This window comes from Myotis nattereri (assembly GCF_964212035.1).
Source record: "Myotis nattereri genome assembly, chromosome: 10".
NCBI lineage: Eukaryota > Metazoa > Chordata > Mammalia > Chiroptera > Vespertilionidae > Myotis > Myotis nattereri.
The window spans coordinates 38,613,693-38,637,877 of NC_138085.1; the positions used below are offsets into that span (position 1 = coordinate 38,613,693).

Genomic DNA, 24,185 nt, shown 5'->3' on the forward strand with positions numbered 1-24,185 from the left:
CTTTTTCCCTCTTAAATGATTGTACTAATTTGTACTCCCCCCAATAGCATGAGAATGCTTTCTTAAACTCTCCAAATTGAAGTTGGAAAACTAGGGTCTCATTTTAATTTCTTTCACCACTAATGAGGGTCCAATTTTTTTTCCCCCCAGCTATCTCTAGCATCCTGTTACCCTTGGTCAGTTTCCTCCCTATGATTGTCAGTCAAGCAGGGCCATGTCAATGTCAGCGGGTATCACTGGGGACTTGCGAGGAATTTATTTCCCAGGTTTGTGCTTTGCATATTAGGGAGACGAGGAAGGTTGGTAGGGAGAGCATAAAGGCAAGTGCTCTTTAGATGTTCATGTCAGGGCTGCCTATCCTGGGTGTGAATTACACGGGCCTGCAGAAAGCAGCCAGCACCTCGGAGGGTTCTGCTAGATCTCAACAAACTGCTTAAACTGTAGACGTCAGGGCCAGCTATAATTCTTCAATGGTGCTTAAAACCGAGGGGCCAGGCAAACCCATCTTCCAGTTGCAGTGCTGAGTTTCTGGGGAGAGAAATATCTGGGGTCAAGGCCAAGTCCTGGCCACATGCCTCTGAGGGAAGAGGGAAGAAACAAAATGGAGTCCCTATAGGCAAGCTAACAAAACCACTTAAATCAGAGTGAGCTGAGACACGAGGAACTGATTTCATCTCACTTTAGTAGCCTGCAAACTTAAACTTTGGAACTCTCATTTGTGCATCACCATCTGGGTATACATAAATCCTCTAGATAACCCTCTGAAGAAGTTAGGAAGGATTATTTCATTGTCCAGAACATCAGGTATCTGGAAGATACCCAGAAGCTAAAAATGCAGAACTGATTCTTCTCAAGAGTGTGCTTTTTCACTATAAAAACTCTCAACCTTTCTTTTTCTCTAGAATACTCTGGGTTTTAACTGGTAGTGTTTTCTGAACTGCAATCCGCTTTAAGGCCCTTGAATAAAACTTGGTCATTTAATTCTGGCGAAGCCACCTGCTTCATGGGTACACCTGTCCAAGGACATGCAGTCATGACACCCATACATGATTCATACTGGCCAGGAAGTACGTATATGCCCCAAACATGTGACTGCCCTCTTGCAAATACTCATGAATCACACATGGAGTATTTTGAAAAATGTTAACATTTATTAATAATACTTAACGTCACATTGTTAATGCAACTAATTCTTTATGGTACACAACAACATCTTCACTAGACCGAGTGCTCGAGGATTTGAGACAATCCGCTATTCGGCACATCCCAGTCCAAGATTGAGATTCCCTGTACTTACATCCGGCAGAGCAGCATCAGCGAGGAACAGTCACCTAGCTGTGGGAACACAGACACTCAAAGCGCACTTGCCAGTGTTCCTTTCTGGAACCTACCACACGTCTTTCATAGCCACGCACAGCTCGACCTTTAAAAAATGAGCACTTTCCTAGAAGAAGCCTAACTGTCCAGTTTAAAGGTTGAAGTTCATCTCTATTTCTTGGGCATCCTTTAGTGACACACAAATCTAGACACTGTTCTCAATACGAATTTGATAAATGTGCAAGAATTGGGTGCCATTGAAACTTGTCTCTTCCGTCTTGCTGTCCTGACCCTTGTGTCCTGGTCCATGGTGTTGCAAGGCCGTCCCTTCTTTATAATTCAGTATTCAGGCTCAATGTGTGTGGGCCTCATATTTTAGGGATGAAGTGGGCTTGAGGATTCAGAATTACCTTCACTCCTGGAGAGGAGGGTATGAAAGGTTTTATACTGCTTCCCCCAGCAATTAGGAATAAATACTGTGTAAAAACAGCTCCGGCTAAAGAAACCCAATTTTGCTAGGACACAACTCTCCCAAGTGCTGTCCCCGAGGCTTCATTCCACTGTTTATTTCATTATTTTGGTTTGTTATCAACTGTCAGGCACAATTTTTTTAAAAAGTGTTTTTGGTGGCTTCTCTTGTCTTGATAGAGAGCTTTAAAAGTCTACCGAATGCCTTAAGAATAAAGGTTCCGAAGTAATGAGTCTGAGTCCTTTGGTTAACATCCGGGTAATATTGCCCCAGGAAAGTTCCTACAGAGCAGCTAGGGCTGGGATTTCTTCAACCCATAGGCCCAGCCTCCTTCACTCTCTCTTGCTTTCCACATTCCAGAGTCTGCAGGGAAAGGAGGAACCGGGAGGGAGTTGCTTGGCCATTCACTCACCATGAAGAGCTTCCCTTCTCTTCCCACAGGCGAATGAGGTATTTCTACTAACCAATCAGCATCTTCTCTTTCCATCCTTTAACCACCCATCTACGAGCAGGCCAGGTCTGAGGAGACCCTGTGTATCTATATACATGGCAAACTAACATATAAATACATACATACAACCGATCATTACATCCAGTATCCAGATGAGGAAGCACATGTGCTTTGTAGAACTAAATAAATTTCAAACATAAGTTAAAATGAAAATACAGTGTTTACACTTCGGTAGGAAACGTTTTTTAAAAACAGACCAAGAAGTCCCCCACCCTCCCTTCAAGGTCCATTGCCCATGGATGACTGGTGAACCCACAAGGAGATGCGACAAGTCCATGCGCACGGCGTGTCAGCTCGTGGCTTTGGTATTGCACGCTCAGACTCAGGACGCTCCGATTCCAGGAACAGCCACCCACCAGGCCATGCTTGCGGATGAGGCTGAAGAGGGGCTTTCGCATGGCCATCCAGGACTTCCCTCCATGGCGCCCCTCCCCTCCCCCATGTTCTGCCAGTGGGAGAACCAGGCTCAAGTTAGTGGAGACCTCCCAGGTCTCTGAGAAACAGTGCCAACCGCTGTGCTGGGAGATGTTCTCCGCCTAGAAATACCATGTTCGGGGTTCAAGGTGAAGCAGCCAGGGTTCAAGGTGAAGCAGCCGTATTTTTTCATTAGTGTCCCCACCCTGCAGGATTGTACAGGGACCTGGAAGTTGGCTGGGACGGGGGGGGGGGGGGGGGGGGGGGGGGGGAGGGCGTGTATCTAAAGGTTAAAATTTGTTCTAAGTTTTAAGAGAACCAAGGGGAATGGTTGTGACTAATGTGAACAAATCTGTACTTCCAATGGCATTTTTCTCAGGAGGGCCAAGGTGTGGGCACCAAACTCTACAGTGAGGACACACAGAGGCAAAACGCAGGCTGGCAGGGTCCCCTCTGCCAAGGGCGAGCTAAGAGTCTCTGTCTCTGACACAGGGGATGGCATCTCAACTGAAAGCAGGGGCGATGGGAGCCAGAGGAAGTCCCTGCCGAGGCTCCAGGGGCCCTATCGCTGCCCGGCCTCGCGGATGCGACAGGCCACCGCCGTGATGAGCGCCGCCCCCTTCCCGCTGCCGTCCTCCGACTCCAGGAAGGACACGTCGCACCTCGGAGCCAGGTCCTTCACCGTCGCATGCATGACTTTGGCAAAGCTGGAGGTTGGGAAGAGACAGGAAAAAAGCCTTAGTCACGGCTGCCCTGTGTCGCAGAGATGAGACCCTGCGAAGCGACGCTGGAAACCCAGGGGTACTTAAATGAGGAAAAGAATGACAGCTACCGTGTACTAAATAAACACTGACTACAAAGTACATGTCAGAAAACAGGCGCGGAGCCAACAGCGAAATGCCCAAATTCTACATCAGAGCAGGCGAGTGGAGGGCTGAGATCGAAACCTCTGAGATTTGGGCGAGTTATGTTCTTAAAACTACTCAGTGAAAGAGGCGTTCAGCCATCACAAACAGAGAGAGAGGGAGAAAGACGGGCAGGGGGTGTGGTCGCTCACTGAGGATGGAGCTTGTAGAGGGTTCCGTCCACACCCACTGTCACTTTCAGAGTGTCCAGTCCACGGTTTTCTCGTATCTTGTCCACCACGGCGGCCATGCCTGCGCCACAGAGCTGGGCTGCCCGCCGCGCCACGACGGCGCACACCTCCTTGACGATGATGCTGTCGTCACAGGTGCTCTCGAGCCCCAAGTGGTGCAGGATGGCTCGGACCTGCAGCAGGGCCAGGCGGTCACTGGGGTGGGAGGGAGACAGCAGGTGGTCAGTCACGTGCCAGAGGGGTCAGGAGCCTGGCCAGGCAGGAGCTGGTATGAAGGCCAGCACCCTGCAAGGTGGCTCCTAGTCTGAGCTCATCCCACGGGACCAAACACACTCTTCCTGGGTGCAGCTGTAACACGAAGAAACAGCTCCCCGTTCCACTTGGCCTAGATGAGGTGCAGCAACGCTACTACAGTTACCGTGGTTTTGATACACAAAACGAAAGGAAATTCGCCGTCTAGGTATTCCACTCACTTAGAAAAAACAAACACAAGATAACGCTCATGGGGCAGTTGTCGGTTGCAAAGCTCTCTCACGTCCATTCTCTCAATGCTGTGCAAGGCAAGCATCACTGGCCAACATCAGATCCCTGTTCTATTCCTACTCCCCCACCCTGGGGGTCTGAAATCCACTTGAGTAATATTTACAAAACAAATGTAAATAAAATTGTAGGAAGAAAATGAACCCTAGGTCAGTGATGGCGAACCTTGTGAGCTCGGCATGTCAGCATTTTGAAAAACCCTAACTTAACTCTGGTGCCGTGTCACATAGAGATATTTTTTGATATTTGCAACCATAGTAAAACAAAGACTTATATTTTTCGTATTTATTTTATATATTTAAATGCCATTTAACAAAGAAAAATCAACCAAAAAAATGAGTTCGCATGTCCCCTCTGACACGTGTGTCATAGGTTCGCCATCACTGCCCTGGTGTATAAAGGGCAGTACTCGAGAACCCTGGAGTCATCTACATGAGCAGACATGTAGAATATGTCCTTTCTATGTGCACACAGCCTCAGGCCCCACTCATGTCAGTTCCTGTTTTTCTATACGCCTGAGAGTAATGACATTAAAATTAATGAGCATTAAATTTTAAAGGGCCCTGAAAGTCACTGTTCTAATTTGGAGCAGACTCTTCTGCCATTAGACTGGAGAGGGAAGGATTTGCTATAATGAGCTGCCACACGTCCTCCTTCGGCATTGCCTGACGAGCCACCTGCACCAAGTCCCGGGTGCCCCTTTACTGCAGCAGCAGGCAGGAAGACCCTCGGCCATGCCTAAGTGCTTGAATGGGTTCTCTTCCTCTGTGCATTCTGATTTGCCTCTTATGAGCAGGTCTCTTTCTAACTTTGATATTTGATCTGAGACCCAATATGACTTTGCAGGGGCTCATACCAGCTTAGCATAATTTTTCATGGGAATGTTATATGTTTCCCCTTAAAATGACAACTGTCCATAAGACACTTGAAATATAGCCTGGCCGAAGTGGTTCAGTGTTTGAGCATCAACCTATGAACAGGAGGTCATGGTTTGATTCCTGGACAGGGCATATGCCCAGGTAGTGGGCTCGATCCCCAATAGGGGGCATGCAGCAGGCAGCCAATCAATGACTCTCTCATCATTGATGTTTCTATCTCTCTCTTCCTCCCTCTGAAATCAATAATATATATTAATATATATTATTACTTTTATAATATATATTGATAATATAAAATATATATATATATATATATATATATATATATATATATATATATATATATTAAGGTACTTGGAATATACTCTACAGATATGAATGTGCCAGCAACTAAACTGACCTGTCTGTAAGCCACGCCCTGATAGAACCTGCAGTGTGTCTGTCCATGAAGAGGACATGGCTGTACCCTACTCCAGGATCGAAATCCTCACCTCTCAATCTGAGACAGGAACTTCGTTTCAAAGATTCCCCTTGTCTTGAGTCGCTCTGAGATGCGGCCACGGAAGAGCAGCCCACGCTTGGTGAAGTCAATGAGGATGTTTCGGACAATCTCGCCCAAGTACATGCCACTGATCATTTTCTCAAACCTGCAATGCGGGTGACATCCATGGAATTAAGTAGGAAGGTGGTGGGATGTGATGAGACACAACAGACCAATTCAGTCCCCTGACACATGTGACAGCAGAGGGGTGCAGATTCCCTGTGGTGGGAAAGGAAATGCTACCCGACTCACAGGATTCCTCGTGTTCAGTGAAGCTGGCTACAGTGCCGGAGGCCCAAAGGGTCCCTGGGATTGGCCCGCCTTCTGGGCTCATTTTCCCTCCAAGCCTTATTCCTGACGCCTCAAGAAGGAATATAAACCCAAAGCGAACACCCTTCCAGGAGAAGGGGAGAAGTCTTAGGCCTTAACCCAGCCGTGGGCAAACTACGGCCCGCGGGCCGGATCCGGCCCGTGTGAATAAAACTAAAAAAAAAAAAAAAAAAAAAAAAAAAAAAGACCGTACCCTTTTATGTAACGATGTTTACTTTGAATTTATATTAGTTCACACAAACACTCCATCCATGCTTTTGTTCCGGCCCTCCGGTCCAGTTTAAGAACCCATTGTGGCCCTCGAGTCAAAAAGTTTGCCCACCCCTGCCTTAACCTCACTAGGCATTTAGCATGCTTTCTCCTACACCTGATCATTATCAGCTAAGTAACTCATGCCAGCTGGAGTCGTCCTGTCCTGGCCCCAAAACTGAATGTGAGTACTCAGTGGCTGAGGGCCTTTGGGCCCCGAGGAGCCCTTACGAAAGTCGAGGTCCCCAGTTTCAACCAAGACCCCCTTGCTACTCTGTCTTGCTTTACCCCAGCGTGTGTCCTTCACTAACGTTGTCTGTGACCTCTACTCTACACAGATGTTTTGCGAAGTATATTGCACAGTACATTGGTCCCTGATTAATGTAGCCAGGAAACACTACATCTTCCTAGTGGGAAGCGTGCTGGATCTTACACTAGTCTCTCAGCTCAGATTCCCCCCACATCACAGGAGGGGCTTTGTGGTGCTTGCTGGGGCTGGCACCTCGTTCAGTCCTGACAACAGAGGGCGCTACATACTGGATGGAGGGAGGAGGAGGAAGAGGTCTGCTCCTGCCTGCTTCTTGCTCCCATCTGCCTCACCCCAGCAGTGCTTCCTTCTTCACCCTGGTAGCATGGCTGGCTCAGTTCTCATTTGTTTTTCCCACCGTCCCAGACCTAGGCCTTAACTCTCTCCCTGACCTGTTCTCAGTCCTAGGGGCGGGAGCTGTTTCTTACATGTACTAACTCTGTGTCCCCTTTTGTTTTCCCATCTAAAAACTCTGTGACCAGTTCCCTGTAGGAAATCCCCTCACGATATATTGTTGTGATTTGTTCTCCCAACTGGACTTGGAACGCATCACCATCCAGCAGGGGGAAAAGGACCCAGAACTTTCCAGATGTATTGGATAAGAAACCCTTCCCAAGGAAATCCTTTCTATTAACATCTCAACATGTTGTAGAGGATCTGATTACTTGTCTCCATCCAGTTCTGGGACACACGACCCAGAGGCCACAAGCAGTTGGGCGCCTACCTCTGTTTGCCAGGGTTGAGGGAAAGCTCATCCACAGCCACATCAAATTCCGTGCGGAAGTCATCTAGGCACCCATTGTCCCCGAAAGCTCCCCACTCCATGTTGACACACATCCGCCCCTCTTCCCCATCCACCAGCTCCACGTTCCGCATCTCCTCCATGTAGCAGGCATTGCTGCCCGTGCCTGCCAATCACAGAGATGTCAGGGCCTCACTCAGCACCGTCTCCCACCCACCCGAGGCCGGGTGACCCCATGTGGGAAGGAGAGCCTAGGTCCGTACCAACAATGAGGCCAACTTCACAGTGAGGGTCTTCATAGCCACAGGTCATCATAGTCCCCACTGTGTCATTCACCACGGCCACCACGTCCAGGTCAAACTCCTAAGAGGGCAAAAGCAGATCCCCAGTCCACAAATGAATCACAACATTCCCCCCATCCAGACACTTGCAAGGGAGATTTCCATGAACAGAAGACGCATACGGCATGGCTCATCCTCTTTGCACGCAGGTCTCTGCTCAAAGGTCACCTCCTCAGAGACCTTCCCTGGTTATAACTATTGAAAAGAGTGCCCCTTCCCCAGCCCACTCACTCTGTTCTCGCCCAACTTCATTTCTCGTCATAGCTCTACGGCAATGACGTTAGCTCCCGGGTTTGTTTACAGGACAAGAGTTTGTTATGGTCGTTCCTGAGTCCCCAGGGCCAAGAGCAGGCTTGACACACAGCAGACACACACAAACTGCTGAAGGATTATGTTACTTCTCCAGCTGACCAATTCAACCGCACTCAGCACTTCCCCACGTTCTGAACACACAGGCCTCGCTGTGCCTCTCCCACCTCTCGCCGGTGGATGGCTTCCTTCAGCAGGGTGACCACGTCCTCACCCTCGCAGCCAGATGCCTTGAAACCTTTCGTCCACTTGAGGAGGATGCTCTAAAAATCACACAGGAGCAGTAGTTAGGGCATCAGAGAAGGATTTCTGGGTCGTTCCCTTACACCTGTTATACAGATGCCCTTTAGGAACCAATCGTCTCACCCACAATGGTTTCCCTCACTTGGATTTACTGAGTGCCCACAATGTACCAGGCGAAGCACATCTCATGCATCACAGCATTTAATCCTCACAGCAACCTTGTGCAATGTCTGTCAGTATCGTGCCCATTTTACAGGTAACCATGGCTCTGGAGTAATTGGCAGAAGGCCTGCAGCTTGGAGAAGAGGAGCAGGACTCACTCCCAGGCCCAGCGACTCCAATGGACAGGTCACAAGCATCACACAACTGTGCCTGCCAGGGAACTAAGTTCTGCATGCTTATTTCCTTTACTGGGAAAGGCAGTTACCCTGGCCCCACCTACATTTACATCGAACTGAGTATACAGTGAACAAATGCCCTGCCCATAGTTGGGGTGACATCTAGGCTTCACCACCCTTCCCGTGAGGAAAGCACTCTGAGCTCCTTGGAGTTCCCCCTCAGCCCTCTCATCCGTATTGTGGCCCTGTGCCATGCCATGGGACCCTCCAGGAACAGGTACCATGGTGGCTTTGACCATGAGAGAAATGTTCAAAAAAGAAAGGGTTTTGTTCCCTGGTTCCCTCTTTGCTGCTGTAGCCCATCAAGATTCAAATGTGGAAGGCCTGGCTGGCGTGGCTCAGTGGTTGAGCGTTAACCTATGAACCAGGAAGTCATGGTTCGATCCCTGGTCTGGGCACATGCCCGGGTTGTGGGCTGGATCCCCAAGCCGGGGTGTACAGAAGGCAGTCAATCAGTGATTCTCTCCCAACACTGAAGTTTCTCTCTCCCTCTCTCTTCCTCTCTGAAATCAATAAAAATATATTAATTTTTTTAAAAAAAGAAACAAAAGCGAAAGACATCCAGGCCCCTTTCCCAAGACACCAGAATCTATAAACAGGCTCTGTGTTCTCCCAGGCCTTGTTTGGTTGGTCATGCCCACCAGCCTGGCATTTCATGGCCCAGGAGTTTGGTATCACTAGGCAACGTGAATGTGTCACTGTGCTCTGATCTGGCAGATTCAGAAAAGCAGTGCAGTCCCGCAGGTCCTGGTTTCCACTCCTACATCCAAACACCTGTGTGCTAATCTCCACCCAGCTTTCTTGTCTACAAATTAACTTCCCATCCCTATTTAATTCTGTATTATGGCCACTTTCCGGTTACGAAATGTTCAAATAACATTATTCCGGTGGAACTAAGACAAGCAGAGGCCCCAACAGCTGGGGAGACTCGCCCAAGGCCACCAGCCAGTCAAGGCAGCGTGAGGCCTCCAGGCCTCAGCACCTGCGGGTTTCCCATCCACCGGATGATCTCGCCAGGGCAGAACCCAGCCTCTGCTTTATTTGCTCTAAAGTTTTACAATTCTAGACTGAACACATGGTCCTTGTAGAAACTTAGGCCTGGGATCTGGCAATTCGGGCAAAAACAGTTAACACCAGATAAATACAAAAATACACATAACATGTTGGTGTGTAAAGCAAGACAGGGTCTGTTTTAAAATACTTTAGAAGGAAAAGCCTGGAAGTATATACACTGGAGTGTTATGGTTTTATCTTCCTATTAATTGTATTTTTTGTGTGTTTGTATAGTGCAGAGATAAGACTTCTCTTAACTAGTCACTGATATGAGGCAGTAAATGGCTCATAATTTATTAAATATTTCCTGACCATTGAACAATTAGGCGTGTTTCTATGTTTCATCCAATATCACATAAATATTTATCCACATGTTTGATAATTCCCTTTGCCAAATTAATGCAAATGTGAAGGCTCTGAAAACCCAATGACGCTGACAAAAATGTGCCGAGACAAAGAAACTGGAAGAGCTAAAAGCAGCACTGGAGTCGTTCACACTGGACAGATGTTAACAGATATTGGGAAATACTGGGTTAGGCAGGGTTTTTAGGGCAGATCATCCCCAAACCTTAGCTGTCTTAGTGCACACGGTGAATTTGGCTCTCAGAGGAGAGGAGTAGGAGGCAGTTACAAAACTCAGCTGAGCAACCTAAGGGTTGCTGCTCCAGGGACCCTTTAGAAAACTCGGCCCTTCTCACCACGGGGCCAAGCTCACGGAACCTGTGACTGTTCCGCCTACATGCCCTCCTCCACACTGCAGGCTGCTTGCCTTTCAGCCCTATCAACCCTTTCCTCTGACTGAGACTGTCCAAGGATTCCTCAGGCCCTCCATGCATGTGCTCAGAATACATCACACCACACCTCCTCGGGACTTTTGCACCCATTGGTGCCACATTCCAAAGGGCAGCTCTGGCTTTCCTAAGCTTGCTTCATCAGTCCAGTCTCTTTGTAAGCACCTAGAGCAGGGTCTATGCCTCTGGTCCCCTGGCAACTCCACCCACAGCATACTACCCACCTGTACCAGACACGCAAGCTTCCCAACAGAAACACAGAGGAACAAGTGCTTAAACGACAGTGTTTTGACATCTAATAGACCAAGTATGGACCCAGATCAAGCCTGAGCATCACCTACTCAGTCTCTTGACACTTCTCAACACACCCATGTCCAGAACACTCGGGAGCACCAGTATTCTCCACTTGCTTCATTCATCCAAGGGAATGAAAGCAAAGGTGAGACTAGAGAAGAGCGAGGGCATCCGAATGACCGGAGGTGAATGCAAATGTCCTGAGCCCAAATCAAGAGCCTCGGGAGCAGCTGAGCTTCATCGAGAGCATGGGCTGAGGTGTCAGGACACCAGAATTCAAATCGTGGCTTGGTCGTTCCGAAGCTATCTGACCTGGTCTAGGTTTTGCAACCTAAGAAATGGTGGGTTTGAATATTTGGCATCGCTATGGACCTTATTTTCCTTTCTGCAAAATGGGTGTACAAACACCTACCTTATAAGGTTGCCATGAGGGTTAAATGAAATAATGTGTGTAGAAAGCCTGGCCCAGTACCTGACATAAACTGCTTGAAAGATGTTAATATTTTGATTAGTATCCTCATTGTGAGCCCAAAGATTGCTTGTTACAGCCGAGCTAAGCTAGTTAACTTCCGCCAGCTCTGACTCACTCATTCCCACCAAAAGGCCCCTCCTCCCAACAGCTCACGCACGCCCTTCTTTTCCTCCTCTAAGCTCAACTTTCTGGCTGGTATACAGTCAATAAAACCCACAGCAGAGCCCTCCAGGAAGGGCCTCTTACCTCATCCAGGCTGTTCTGCTGGCAGGGGAAAGAGAAGGTGAAGCCCAGGGGCAGGGACACGCCCTTCATGCCCATGTACTCAAGGAAGTCAGCGATGCACTGGACGATATGGTCAAAGAGCTGCAGGGAGAAGCTGTGCTCTCAGGGAGGGGCCCTTGGCCAGGGCAGGCTCCCCCCAGCAAGGCTTGAGCATGAGTGAGGCTTCCACCCAGGAGCAGTGCAAGACTAGGTGTAATCCTGAGTAAGGCCAGCCCTGGGTCCTGGCCCACCTAGCCCTCCCCCGGACCACAGTGAGCAGGGGAGGCACTGCCCTCCCCGGGAAGAAGTGGGTGTCTACTGGGGTCCCCTCCCAGAGGTGTTGCCCCGCCTCACCTCGTCCCCCGTGCCGTGCATGACCTCCTGCGGGATGGCGTAGATCTTGTTGTGCATCTCCACTCCGCGCCGCTTCCCGTTCCGCACACGCACCAGCAGGACCCGGAAATTGGTACCCCCAAGGTCCAAGGCCAGGAAATCACCTTTCTCTGAAAATAAACCCAGGAAGATGATGAGTGGGGCATCACCACATGACCATAGCAGAGAGTGACAGGGTCTAAAGCAACCTCCCCTAATGGGGAGGTCTCCTGGAGGGGGTGGGGGGAGCCCTCAACAACCTCAGGGGTGATGGACTGTGAGCTCCACCTAACAGTAAAGAATGTAAGACCCCAGGACCAGAGACCTGCTGGCTCCTTAGTGGTTCTCAAATGAGTTCAAGTGCTGGGGCCCAGAAGTCACAATGACCGCTGCAATCACAAGAGGGGAAAGGCGACCGTGCACTCAACAATATCTAACATGCCATTCATGCTAAGTCAAAGGCCACCTTATTTAGAATAGACTAGACTAGAGAAGGAACGGCAGAGACAAACACCCTCCTTTGCTGAGCCATCAACATGTGCTCCTCCCTCACACAGAGCTCACGCAACCCTCAGGCAGCCCTGAGAGCGAGGCACTGTGTTTCCCTCCGATGAGGGCCCACCACCCAGCTGACCTAGGGGGAGTCGCTTGCTGGAGGCCACACAGCCAGCAGAGGGTGGAGCAGGGGCCAGGTTCCAGTCTCTGCCTCTGGAACGTGCCCCAAGTGTGCTACACGGGCTGCTCAGTGACTGTTTCCAATGAATGGGGGGAAAGCTGCCGTCATTTTGGTTGTGAGACGTAGACCAGCGGTCAGCAATATTTTTCTGTAAGGGGCTGGGCAGTAAACATCTTAGGCCTTGGAAGCCAGTCTCTGCTGCAACCACATGGCTTTGCCATGGTGATGCAAAGCAGCCATAAACAATACGTGGACAAATGGGCAAGGCTGTGCAGTCATAAAACTTTATTTACAAAAATAGATGGTGGGCCAGATTTAGTCTGTGGGCCTTAGTGCGCCAACCCCTGACCTAGGGCTTACAAGAGCTGGCCCTCAACCAAAATCCCTGGGTTTGAATCCCAGCTTTGCCATTTTCCAGCTGTGTGAACTGGGCAGGTTTCTTTATTTCTGTGTGCCTTAGTTCTGTGCCAACCAGAACAGTTTGTTAACAAACAAAATTAACGACTAATCTCTGTTAACAGTAAAGACTAAATGAATTGACATGTGTTAAGTGCTCAGAGAAGTGCTTGACACATAGTAAGTATTCAGTAAGTACTTACTAAATCACCACAGCTCAAATTTTAGCCTTGAGCTTATTGAACATTAGAATTTCCCAGTACAGATGGTCCCCAAATTACAATGGTTTGGTTTAATGATTTTTTACTTTACAATGGTGTGAAAGCAATTCACATTGAGTATCACCCATACTTCAAATTTTAATTCTTCCTGGGGCTGATGATGTGGTATAATTCTCTTGTGATGGGCAGTGGCAGCTAGCCACAACTCCTAGTGAGCCATGCGATCACCAGGATAAGCAACCAGCACTCCACAGTGTATTCATGTGTCAGATGATTTTGCCCAAGTGTAGGCTAATGTACGTAAGTGTTCTGAGCACATTTAAGCTAGGCTAGGCTAGGCTAGGCTGTGATGTTCGGTAAATTGGGTGTATTAAATGCATTTTTGGCTTATGATGAGTTTATTGGGAGGTAATGTTATCGTAAGTTGAGGAGCATGTGTACTGTAGTTGGAGAAACATGTTCTGGTCCAAACATCCAATGCTAAGGCTAAGGAGTTCTCCTAGAGCAGTGATGGTGAACCTATGACACACGTGTCAGAGGTGACACGCGAACTCACTTTTTTGGTTGATTTTTCTTTGTTAAATGGCATTTAAATATATAAAATAAATATCAAACATATAAATCTTTGTTTTACTATGGTTGCAAATATCAAAAAATTTCTATATGTGACACGGCACCAGAGTTAAGTTAGGGTTTTTCAAAATGCTGACATGCCGAGCTCAAAAGGTTCACCATCACTGTCCTAGAGTGTCAACACCAGGACAAAGGCCCACCGTGGTGAGCTGAGTGGCAGCCCTGCCATGTACCTGTGCCATCAGGGGTGGCGCACACGTAGGTGGGCAGCATCTTGACCGGGGCAACGGCATGAGTCTCCTTGCTCAGACCTCGCTCCATTTCTAGCTTCATCCTCTTCTTGACTTCCAGCAGCTGCTCCCGGCTCAGCTTCAGAGACTCCAAGGTCTTCTGCCGGGCCCGGTGTTGGTCGGCCAGCCGGTAGGCCACTGCTGTCACCATGGCTGCCCCCTTGCCACTGCCATCCTCGGAGCGGAGGAAGCGGACGTCGCAGTCAGGCACCAGGCGCCGCACCGTCTTATGAAGACGCTTGGCGAAACTGCAGTCACCGAGATGGGGTAAGAAATGGGTGTCCACAGCTAGGGTCAATGGTGCTAATGGTTGGAGCATTAGCTCACCACCTCAGCACAAATGCCAAGAGGCACCTGCAGAAAGAGATCTTCCCCGAACATCCCCTCCCCACTCTTTCCCAAGTTAGACGTCACTATACAAAAGCTCAGATGTCCAACTGTGTCCACCCTGGCGGGGTCCAATGCCTATTGAAAGGGAAGACTCTTTTAGGAAGCCACTATCCCCTGCAGGCGGCCACATAGACCTCCTCTTCCCACAGGCCACAGCTCCTCTGCCCCATCTAGTATCCTCTTTGCTGGAGAACCCAATGGAATCAGGTGATTCTGACAGCAACTACTATTCATGTTTCATCATTCATTTCATTAGATGCTCCCTGGGAAAGACCCAAATCAGAAAAAGTTGAAATGCTACTCTGGACTGTGGTCTCTTTGGTCAGTTTCGGCCAAAGCTTCCCAAGATGTCTGAATAGGTAGGTATGCTCAGCAAGAAATTCGTGGGTGGTGGCTGCTCTGAGTTATGATCTCTAGGACCTCACCACTGCAGGTGTGGTCTGTGGGCCCGCAGCATCCGGAACCCAGAACTTCTGAATCAGAATCAGCCTCTTAGCAAGATCCCCAGGTGATCTGTGTGCACTTTAAAGTGCTGGAAGCACTGGACTAGGAGGCCAGGGACTGAATGGTAGGCCTGAGACTTTCTGCATCAAACAGTTCGGTCAATGAAGGCCCATAGACCTGGCACTCCTAACAGGCGAACACGATGGATAAGTTGGCACAACAGAGATAGATCTTCTAGGTCCCAACTGAAACTTGCATATTTTTGCACTTATGATCCAAGGAATCAAAACATGAAGCCTTGTGTCCTCTGTAAAATGTTTAGATGTTTAAATCCTTAATAAAGCTCAGATTATCCGGGTGCCACCAAAAAAAAAAAAAAAAAAAAAAAAAAAAAAAAATCATGAAGGACAGGGAAGGATCAATTCAATACCCAGATCAGCCAGAGAGGCTGATAATCCACTGGTCTGGGGTCGCCCCTGGCAGAGGACACAGGATCTGAAGGGACCGTCAAGAATCATGAAAGAGTCAAAGAAGTAAAGAGAAACACTAACTCCTAAACAAGAGGGTGGCAACAAGAGCCCTCTGAGTAGTGGCCAGGAGAGCTCTGAGTAGACCCACCCCCCCAACTCCAGTGGCCCGCAGCCTTCAGAAATCACCTCCACCCTCGCCAAGGACACCCTCCCAGCTCCCACTTGCCTCACCGGGAACTTAATTCTACAAAGACCCTCACCGCCACAGTCCATCTCCACCACCCAGAATGTAAAACAGAGCTGGCGCCTAGAGTCACTGGGGTCTCTCTGGAGGCTGTCGGGGGTCCGCAAGTGCTCCGGGAGCCCCATCACTGTGGGTCCCGAACGCTGACTCACTGGGGGTGTTTCTTGTAGACGGAGCCGTCGACCCCAACGGTGGAACGCAGGCGCTCCTCGCTCTTGTTCTCCTTGATGCGCCGCAGCACGGCCGCCAGGGTGGCCGCGCACAGGCTGGCTGAGCGCGTGGACACGATCTGGCAGATGCGGTGCGTGGCCACGCAGTCCTCCTGTGTGGGCTCTATGCCCAGCCGCACCAGGACCTCGTGAGCCTTCCGGATACCGTCCTTCTCCCTGGGAAACAGAAGGGGAGTGTGTGGCACATATCCAATCCACTGTGGCCAGCGGGAGAGGGATGGGGGTAGGGAGGGGGCGGGCAGGAAACCCCGCAGCTTCAGCAAATGCCATCTCCCAGTGATGGCAGAGGCCCACTTCACTCTGAATGCGGTCATGAAGGGCTGGTGCTGCGCGAGTAGCACCCTTCTTAGGGGAACGAAGCGCCTCGCAAATCTGAGGACTTTCCTCCCCTCGGGGTTTAACAAGTAGGAACAGTTCCTTCAAGAGTTTCCGCTCCCAGTCATTTGAACTGTTTCACTGCTCCCTTTACACCCAAATCACCTCCTCCTCTCCACCAGCTGGTCCCTGAGACAGGGCCTCCTCAAGCCACAAGCGGAAGTCTCAAGAACAGGAAACAAGGCCCAAGTCTGGCTATTGTTGAATGGGAGACAAAAATGAGGCCACCCTCACTCCCACCCCTGCTGCTCCATGAAAATGCAGCCTCGGCTCGAGCTATGGGAACTAAATGGGTATCTCTCTGGGCCATCCAAGGACCGATTCTTCTGCTATGAAGCAGAGCTCAAAACGGAGTCTTTTTTGAGAATCACCAATAGAGAATGAAACGTCAGCGCTTCAGAAGGGAAAGGAAATGGATGGAAATGAGTCATTAAGGGGCCAATGGGGAGCCTCTAGCATTAAGCCCAGACCCTGACCCCCACCCCACACCAAGCAGGAAAGCAAGTGTGACACCTCTGAGCATGGAGGCCAGTCAGGACCGGGAGGCACTTCGGAAATCACCACGCTCAATGGACAAGAGTGGAGACTGTGGGTTAAGTGACCTCAAACCACTGCCTCCCCGCCATGGCCCATGTTGGGCGAGACCCTCTTGCTGTCCACATTTGAGGGGTCAAGGGCCAGTGCCCCTTCTTCACCCCCAATGGCCTGATCACTCTTCAGTAAACAGAGAGGGACCCGAAAGCTTACCCTTCAATATCTGAAACATCTTTGGTCTCAAAGCGGCCTTTGGCGAGGAGTTCGGGGCTGAGCTTCCCCCTGAAAAGCAGCTCCTCCTTGGCCATCTTCACCAGGATAAGCCTCACCAGTTCCCCCATGTACATCCCACTGATCATCTTCTCAAATCTGCAGGAAGATACACACCAGAAAACCCATGAAATCCCTGCTGTCTGTGAGCTCACAACTTCCCCGAGGAGGCAACATGCACACATGTGGAACTCCAACAATGTTAGAGGCTGATGCACACGGAAGGGTTAACTTGTCTGGCACCGCCTGGGAATGAGCTGTATGAAGGGACAGCCCAGGCAGGGTTGGAGGAGCCGGGGAGCCGGGGCTGTCTCTGCAGGCAGGTGGGCCTTGAACTGTGGAAAGGATGGGCCAATAGCAGGCAAACAAAACATCCGAGGCGTGTGGGACATACTGTAATAGTCTGAAACTCCAGTATAGTAAGTTACACGTAAGGTAGTGAGTTTTAAAATTTTTTTTCCTCTATCAAGGAAGTGATTTTTGAAAGTGAAACCTAATGTAAAATGAACCCCAATATTTATTTACAAGAGAGAAAGGTCAATATGATTAAATTGGGGGGGGGAGGGTATAAGCCCAGCAATTCATCACCTCACACCACCCTTGACCCCTTACAGGCCATTTGTGAATTCCTAACATGTGAAAAACACCACGGGTATAGGGAGGAGGAGTAATGGGGCAAGATTAGAAAAGCAGGTTGGGACGGCTGAGAAAGAGCCCAAAAATCCCTTCAAGCAGCGGTTCTCAACCTGTGGGTCGCGACCCCTTTGGCGGTCGAACGACCCTGTCACAGTGGTCGCCTAAGACCATCCTGCGTATCAGATATTTACATTACGATTCATAACAGTAGCAACATTACAGTTATGAAGTAGCAACGAAAATAATTTTATGGTTGGGTCACAACATAAGGAACTGTATTTAAAGGGCCAGAAGGCTGAGAACCACTGCCTTAAAGTTTCTCAGGAATATGGGAGTGAGAGATGCTGCAAGTTCCTGTGCAGGCAGGTTAGATAAGATAAAGGCATGTGTAAGAACCACCAGGGCAGGGACTCAAGCTGGGAGGGCAGTCGGGGAATCTATGTCTTCAACACTAGATGGCACTGTTTTCTTTAGAAGACAGCCTTTCTGTCTCAGACTGTGATGGGAAAGGAAGCCTTTACAATTCTTCTTGGCAAAGAAGGCCCTTTCTAGATATCTCAGAAAGGATCTGGGTGCTAGGGAGAGGAGGCCCCCAGGGCCTGCAGGCACTAACTGGGCCAGGCTCCACCAAGGAGGCCCACAGCAGGGCTGGGGAAGGGACTCAGATGTCTCCTGGTGCTGAGTCCCAGGAAGTCAGGCCCTCAGGAAGAGACTTGCTCAAGACCCAAGGTCAAGTGTGGCAGAATTGGAGCTAAGTGAAGAGCTGCCTAAACTTTTCAGACAGAGGGTGCATTTGAAATGTGTCAGCGCCAGCACAGCCAACTGCCTGGGAGGCAGAGCGGCTTCGAGAGCAAGGAACTCGTGTGTCGACTTCTCTAAACAGGTGGTCCTGTGGGAAGTAGGGGGGGGTGTCCAGTGGGGATCTGAAGTATGGGCAGATTTTTAAAGTTTTTAATTCCAGTTTTTAAAAACACTTTGTTTCCGTCAATGTTTGAAAAAAATATTTATTTAGAGACATATAAAGAGTCAAAGTTCCTCCTCAAGCCCCAAAATAACTTCGGCACTACCACGGCTGACAATGGGACATGTCCTCTGACTTTGATTTGATTTGCCTAAGGCTAAGCCAGGGGTGGGCTGCCAAGGCCGGGCTGGCAATTCTGTCTTCTAACACTTCAAAGGGCACATAGCTCCTGGGAATGGCGTGGGTTGTCTCGTCGATGGAGGCAGGCAATGAATGAGTGACTTTTCAGTCCATAAATTCCTCACCAGCCATGGCAGACATAGCCAGGTTGTTCCTGTGAAAGCTACAAGTAAATGTGGGGAAGCTTGTGACTTAAATAAATCCTGCGTCCTCGATGAAGCCAGGGCTCTCCCAGTCAAGAAAAAGGCCCCCACTGTTGAGCTGGTTTATAGGCTTGGATTTTCCTCTCCAAGCAGAGATCAGCACGACAAGCTTTCCTGTCAGTCCCAGCAACCAGACCAGAGAGAGCATGAACTGCTCAAGAGGTTTTGTAATTGCCTGCGAAGCTTGCAGCAATCCTTATTTCAAGATCTTTAAGGGACATTTGGAAAATGCTTGTGAGAGTGAAATAATGTTTTGTAAGAGTCAAAAGTAACTATATACCATGTCTGGCCAGGCTGGAGAGTGTAATATGCAGGGTTCAGATGGAGCCCTTCCTCCAGTTAGTTCACCCCAGGGCCCCGGCTCGGCCACAGGTCCCGGGAAGGTGGCCAAGGAGGCCTTGGGTCTGGGTACTGCTGGGGTGGGAGGCCCCTGACTCCCATGGGGTCCAGCTGAGCTAAGAGGCAACTCTACTGGAGCTCTAAGACAGAGCCTTAGCCAGTCATTAGGAGCCACCGATCACAGCCTGGACAGTGACAGGTGTAGGAGCTACAAAAGGAGTCTTCACAGACCCAAGTCTTGGCCATCTGAACACTTTTCTATGTTGCCCACAAACTGTTTCTAAGGGCAACTTGCAAATTGAAGGTGTAAAGAAAGAGCAGGGCCACTCACTTAGACTCAGAATATGACTTTCTGAAACTACTGTTCTGAAGGATAAAGCAAATTATTACCTGGTGTGTCTGCCTGCTCTGTCTTTTTTAGAGCCCCTTCAGAAATTTACAGTCACAATGTGTGTAATGAGCACAAATTCCCATGACCTTGGCAACCTTTGGGGGATATGACTGTAAAGCAAAAATGAGAACCACCACCCAGCCTGGCCAGCCCTCAACCTAACTCCTGAGCCCACTCCCCAAGCCCTCTGCTCACAGTTGCTTCCCGGGGTTCAGGGAGCCCATGTCGATCTCCTGGTCAAACTCAGTACGGATGTCATCGAGCACGCCGTCGTCCCCAAAGGCCCCCCATTCCATGTTGATGCACATCCGCCCCTCATCGCCTTCCACCATGTCAATATGGCGCATCTCTTCCATGTAGCAGGCATTGCTGCCCGTGCCTGGCCAAAACAAGGGACTGCTCAGTGCATACCCACACTGTCCTCTGCCCAGCACCCATCTCCCTCTTGCCCCACCATCCTGATACTGCCCAGGGTAGCTGGGATTCCTCCGAGCAGACTACTGGGCCATTCCAACATGGTCCACTCCATTAACCCCCAGCTCCACAAGTACTGGCTTAGCCCTCCAAAGTGACCATACCATTCATTATCTTCCAAAATGAAGTACAAAGGGACATCCAGGCCATGGACTCCTCTTCCCTTTCCAGCCCACACCCCACTCCATTGGCCAATATCAGCCCTCACACCCAGTGCTCACGTACCCACAATGAGACCAATCTCGCAGTTCTGGTCATCATAACCACAGGTCATCATGGTCCCAACTGTGTCATTCACCACAGCCACAATATCAATATCAAAGTCCTACAGAGGGAAAAGGAGAGATCTGACCTTCACCATCACAGAAAGGTCACAGGAGTACAGATGGAGAGAAAGAGTGGCAAGACACACAGCTCAAGAGTAACAGGGCCGCCTCCTGATTAACGCTACTCAAAACCAGAGAAAGTTATAGCTGGAAATCGGGTCCAGATCCAGTCTAACAGCTGCCTCTCACTCCCTGTCCTGGAGGACTTCCCGACATCAGCCCTGTGGTCTAGTTCAAAGCCATCACTGCACTAAGAATAGCCCGTCATGTCATCATTGTCATCTTCTCCTCTTTCTTCTTTTCCTTTACCGCTCTCCCTCTTTCCTTTCCAGGAAGCCTTATCTTTCTGTGACCTTTATCGTGTCCTCTCTCTGCCCCATTCCACCCTAATGCCAACATCATCCCAACTTTCTAACTTGAAAATGATGGTCAAGTCTTCTTCAGGTTAAATACTAAAGGGTTCTTCTTGTACCATGGCTAAGATGTTTATCCATCATGATAATCTTAACCCCAAAGGTATCTGATCATTTATAAGATTCTTGGGGTGATAATTATTTTACAATATATGTGTGTGAAATCATTATGTGATGCATCTTAAACTGATACAGAGCTGTATGTCAATTATATTTCATCAAAACTGGAAAAAATAAAAATATGTATTATTGAGTAAACATAGCAGGGAAGAAGAAAGAAAACCTCACCTAAGAATCACAAAGGTCCTTGTACTGTGTTAAGGACAGACTGGGGAAGGCTTCAGAGTGGCCCCAAAGGAACCTTAAGTCCTGCCTCCCCATCCCTGCTGCCCCTACTCACCCCTCTCCTCTGGATGGCCTTCCGGATCAGAGTAACCACATCTTTGCCTTCCACACCACTGGACTTGAACCCCTTGGTCCATGAGACCAGGAAACTCTGGAAAAGAACCAAGGATTGAACATTAATTCCTCACAAAACTCAGACTACACTCCTCAAACAATCATTAGTAGAGCCCTCGGCCATGGGGCTAAACTATTGCCATGCTTGAATGTGTACTAGTAGATTGCTTCCTAACTAGCATAGGAAGAAGTCCAAGTCTCATCAAAGACCCAGAAAGAAAATTATTTCTTCATGATCAACTGCTCCCAAAGGTGAAAAGGGAAGGCTATAGAACTGCCAAAATAAGGTATTTGCAACCTCTGATCAAACTCCCCAGGCATCTTTCTTTCAAAAGATATTTATCACAACACTTTAGATCAAAGGAGTTCCTGACTAATTTCTCACTCCTGTGTCCCTAAAAGAGATAAGGATAATGTGCAATGTATGTGGGGTTGTGCACTGTGCTTTGAGGGTAAAGACCCCCCTTCTTCACCCTCCCCCCCACACACACTCACTCAGAAGCTCAGAACTCTCAATATTCAAACCTCGTCCACACAACTCTCAGAGCCACCTCCAACACCATAGCGGTACATGGCTCAGAGCTGCTCATCCTCCCAGCCCAAAGAATGAAACAACAGAAGTGTCTGAAGAACTCATTTCACTCACCTCATCTAGTTTCGTTTGGATGCAAGGGAATGAGAACGTAAAGCCCAAGGGGAGCTTCTTGTCTTTGATTTGTAGCTTATCCATGAAGTTAGCCAGGCATTCGGCAATGTGGTCAAACAGCTAAGGGTACACGACACAGGAAGATGAGCGGGGAGGCAAAATGGCACACACTGGGGGCTCTGAAAGGAACTAGCTGAATGCATGCAAGGTATGCATCCCCTGTGACGTCTTCATTTTCTCAGTCTATAGCACGGGGATGCTAACCAAAAGGATTAAATGAGGCAATACACATAAGGGCTTAACATTAGTTAGTGCTTATTAAGTACTGTCTTCCCCTTATCCATACCACTATCAAAATAATCCCATGAGGCAGGGGAAAGCATGGCCAGAGCTAATCAGAAAGTCATTGCATGCCCTAGAAACAGAACATCCTTCGGTGACCTGGTCAGAACCCCCCTTGACATTGATGCACAGCTGAATGCCTTACCAGAAAGGGCAGCCCATCCCAGTGCCAACAAGTATTTTAATATCCCTGTCTCCTCTGATTGGAGAGTGGGTGGGACATTCTCTGTTGGCATTCTATGAAGAGACTTAACAAAAATAAGTAACTTTTGCCCTAGCCGGTTTGGCTCACTGGATAGAATGTCGGCCTGCAGACTGAAGGGTCCTGGGTTCGATTCCGGTCAAGGGCGCATGCCCAGGTTGTGGGCTGGATCCCTCAGTAGGGTGTGTGCAGAAGGCAGCTAATCAGTGATTCTCTCTCATCACTGATGTTTCTATCTCTCCCTTCCTCTCTGAAATCAATAAAAAATAAATAAATAACAAGTAACTTTTATATTTTGTCTCCATTCTAGAAAACTAATTTCTTGGGGGCAATTCAAACAAGTTATCTTTGCTTTCTAAAAAAAATGGAACACCCACCCTAGCCAGTTTGGCTCAGTGGATTGAGCGTCAGCCTGTGGACTGAAGGATGCCAGGTTTGATTTCGGTCAAGGGCACATGTTTCTCTCATCATTGATGTTTCTATCTCTCTCTCCCTCTCCCTTCCTCTCTAAAAGAAAAAAGAAAAAAAAAATGGAACACTCAATGAGCCGGTGAAAGGCACTGAAGAATAAATAGGATTTTTTATTTATTTTTATTTTTTAAAATATGTTTTATTGATTTTTTACAGAGAGGAAGGGAGAGGGACAGAGTTAGAAACATCGATGAGAGAGAAACATCGATCAGCTGCCTCCTGCACACCTCCCACTGGGGATGTGCCCACAACCAAGGTACATGCCCTTGACTGGAATCGAACCTGGGACCCTTCAGTCCACAGGCCGACACTCTATCCACTGAGCCAAACTGGTCAGGGCTAAATAGGATTTTTTATTGGTGGATGGACAGCCTCACAACCATGACTATGCTAAGCAGGACTGGCAGCACCTGGGAAAAGTCCTAAACTTAAGAAGAACCTGTATTGACAATTGCCCAGGTTTCGATCAGTCCCAAAGCTCACAGTCCCATGGCTTCCTTCTTGCCTACTCAGCATCCTCGCTGGTGACCCCTCCAGCTGCTTAGGGGCTGAGGCCAGGGTATTCTGGTACAAAAAGTAAGCAGAGGCCAAAGAGATTGAGCAGATTCCAAGGGACAGGTTGACAAAGATGACAAAATCTAAAAGCTAAGGGATTGAAGGAGAATAACATTTTCCTCCCCAGACAGAAATAAAGAAGATTCCACTGAACAAGCTGTTCCCAAGGTATGATCTGGAAGCAGCAGTATTATTACCCTCCAGCTGATCCTGAAGCAGTGGTTGGAGAACTACTGCACTAAATCAGAAAAAGTATTTGCATTTGTAAAGGAACTAAAGACATCCAGGTGACAGGCTAGGACCTATGGTTCTCAACCTTCTGGCCCTTTAAATATAGTTCCTCATGTTGTGACTCAACCATAAAATTACTTTCGTTGCTACTTCATAACTATAATGTTGCTACTGTTATGAATCATAATGTAAATATCCCCTGTGAAAAGGTCGTTCGACCGCCAAAGGGGTCGCGACCCACAGGTTGAGAACCGCTGGGCTAGGTGGAGAGGCCCATTGGCTCCCCAGATATCTGGGATATCTGAGTGGGAG

At 48.8% G+C, this 24,185-nt stretch overlaps 1 protein-coding gene across 1 annotated transcript in view; it reads right to left on the reverse strand.

The window, feature by feature from the left end:
* Positions 1-1,135: 1,135 nt before the first annotated feature.
* Positions 1,136-24,185, reverse strand: part of HK2 (hexokinase 2) — a gene marked incomplete at its 5' end in the record, with an annotated part of 63,083 nt that continues 40,033 nt past the window's right edge. Inside the window, 16 exon segments of the mRNA XM_081101538.1 lie at positions 1,136-3,418; positions 3,769-4,002; positions 5,717-5,872; positions 7,377-7,560; positions 7,658-7,757; positions 8,212-8,307; positions 11,542-11,661; positions 11,914-12,062; positions 14,031-14,335; positions 15,788-16,046; positions 16,049-16,062; positions 16,988-17,143; positions 19,950-20,133; positions 20,454-20,553; positions 21,368-21,463; positions 22,073-22,192. Coding sequence (XP_080957664.1) covers positions 3,274-3,418; positions 3,769-4,002; positions 5,717-5,872; positions 7,377-7,560; positions 7,658-7,757; positions 8,212-8,307; positions 11,542-11,661; positions 11,914-12,062; positions 14,031-14,335; positions 15,788-16,046; positions 16,049-16,062; positions 16,988-17,143; positions 19,950-20,133; positions 20,454-20,553; positions 21,368-21,463; positions 22,073-22,192 — 2,418 coding nt within the window. The 3' untranslated portion in view covers positions 1,136-3,273.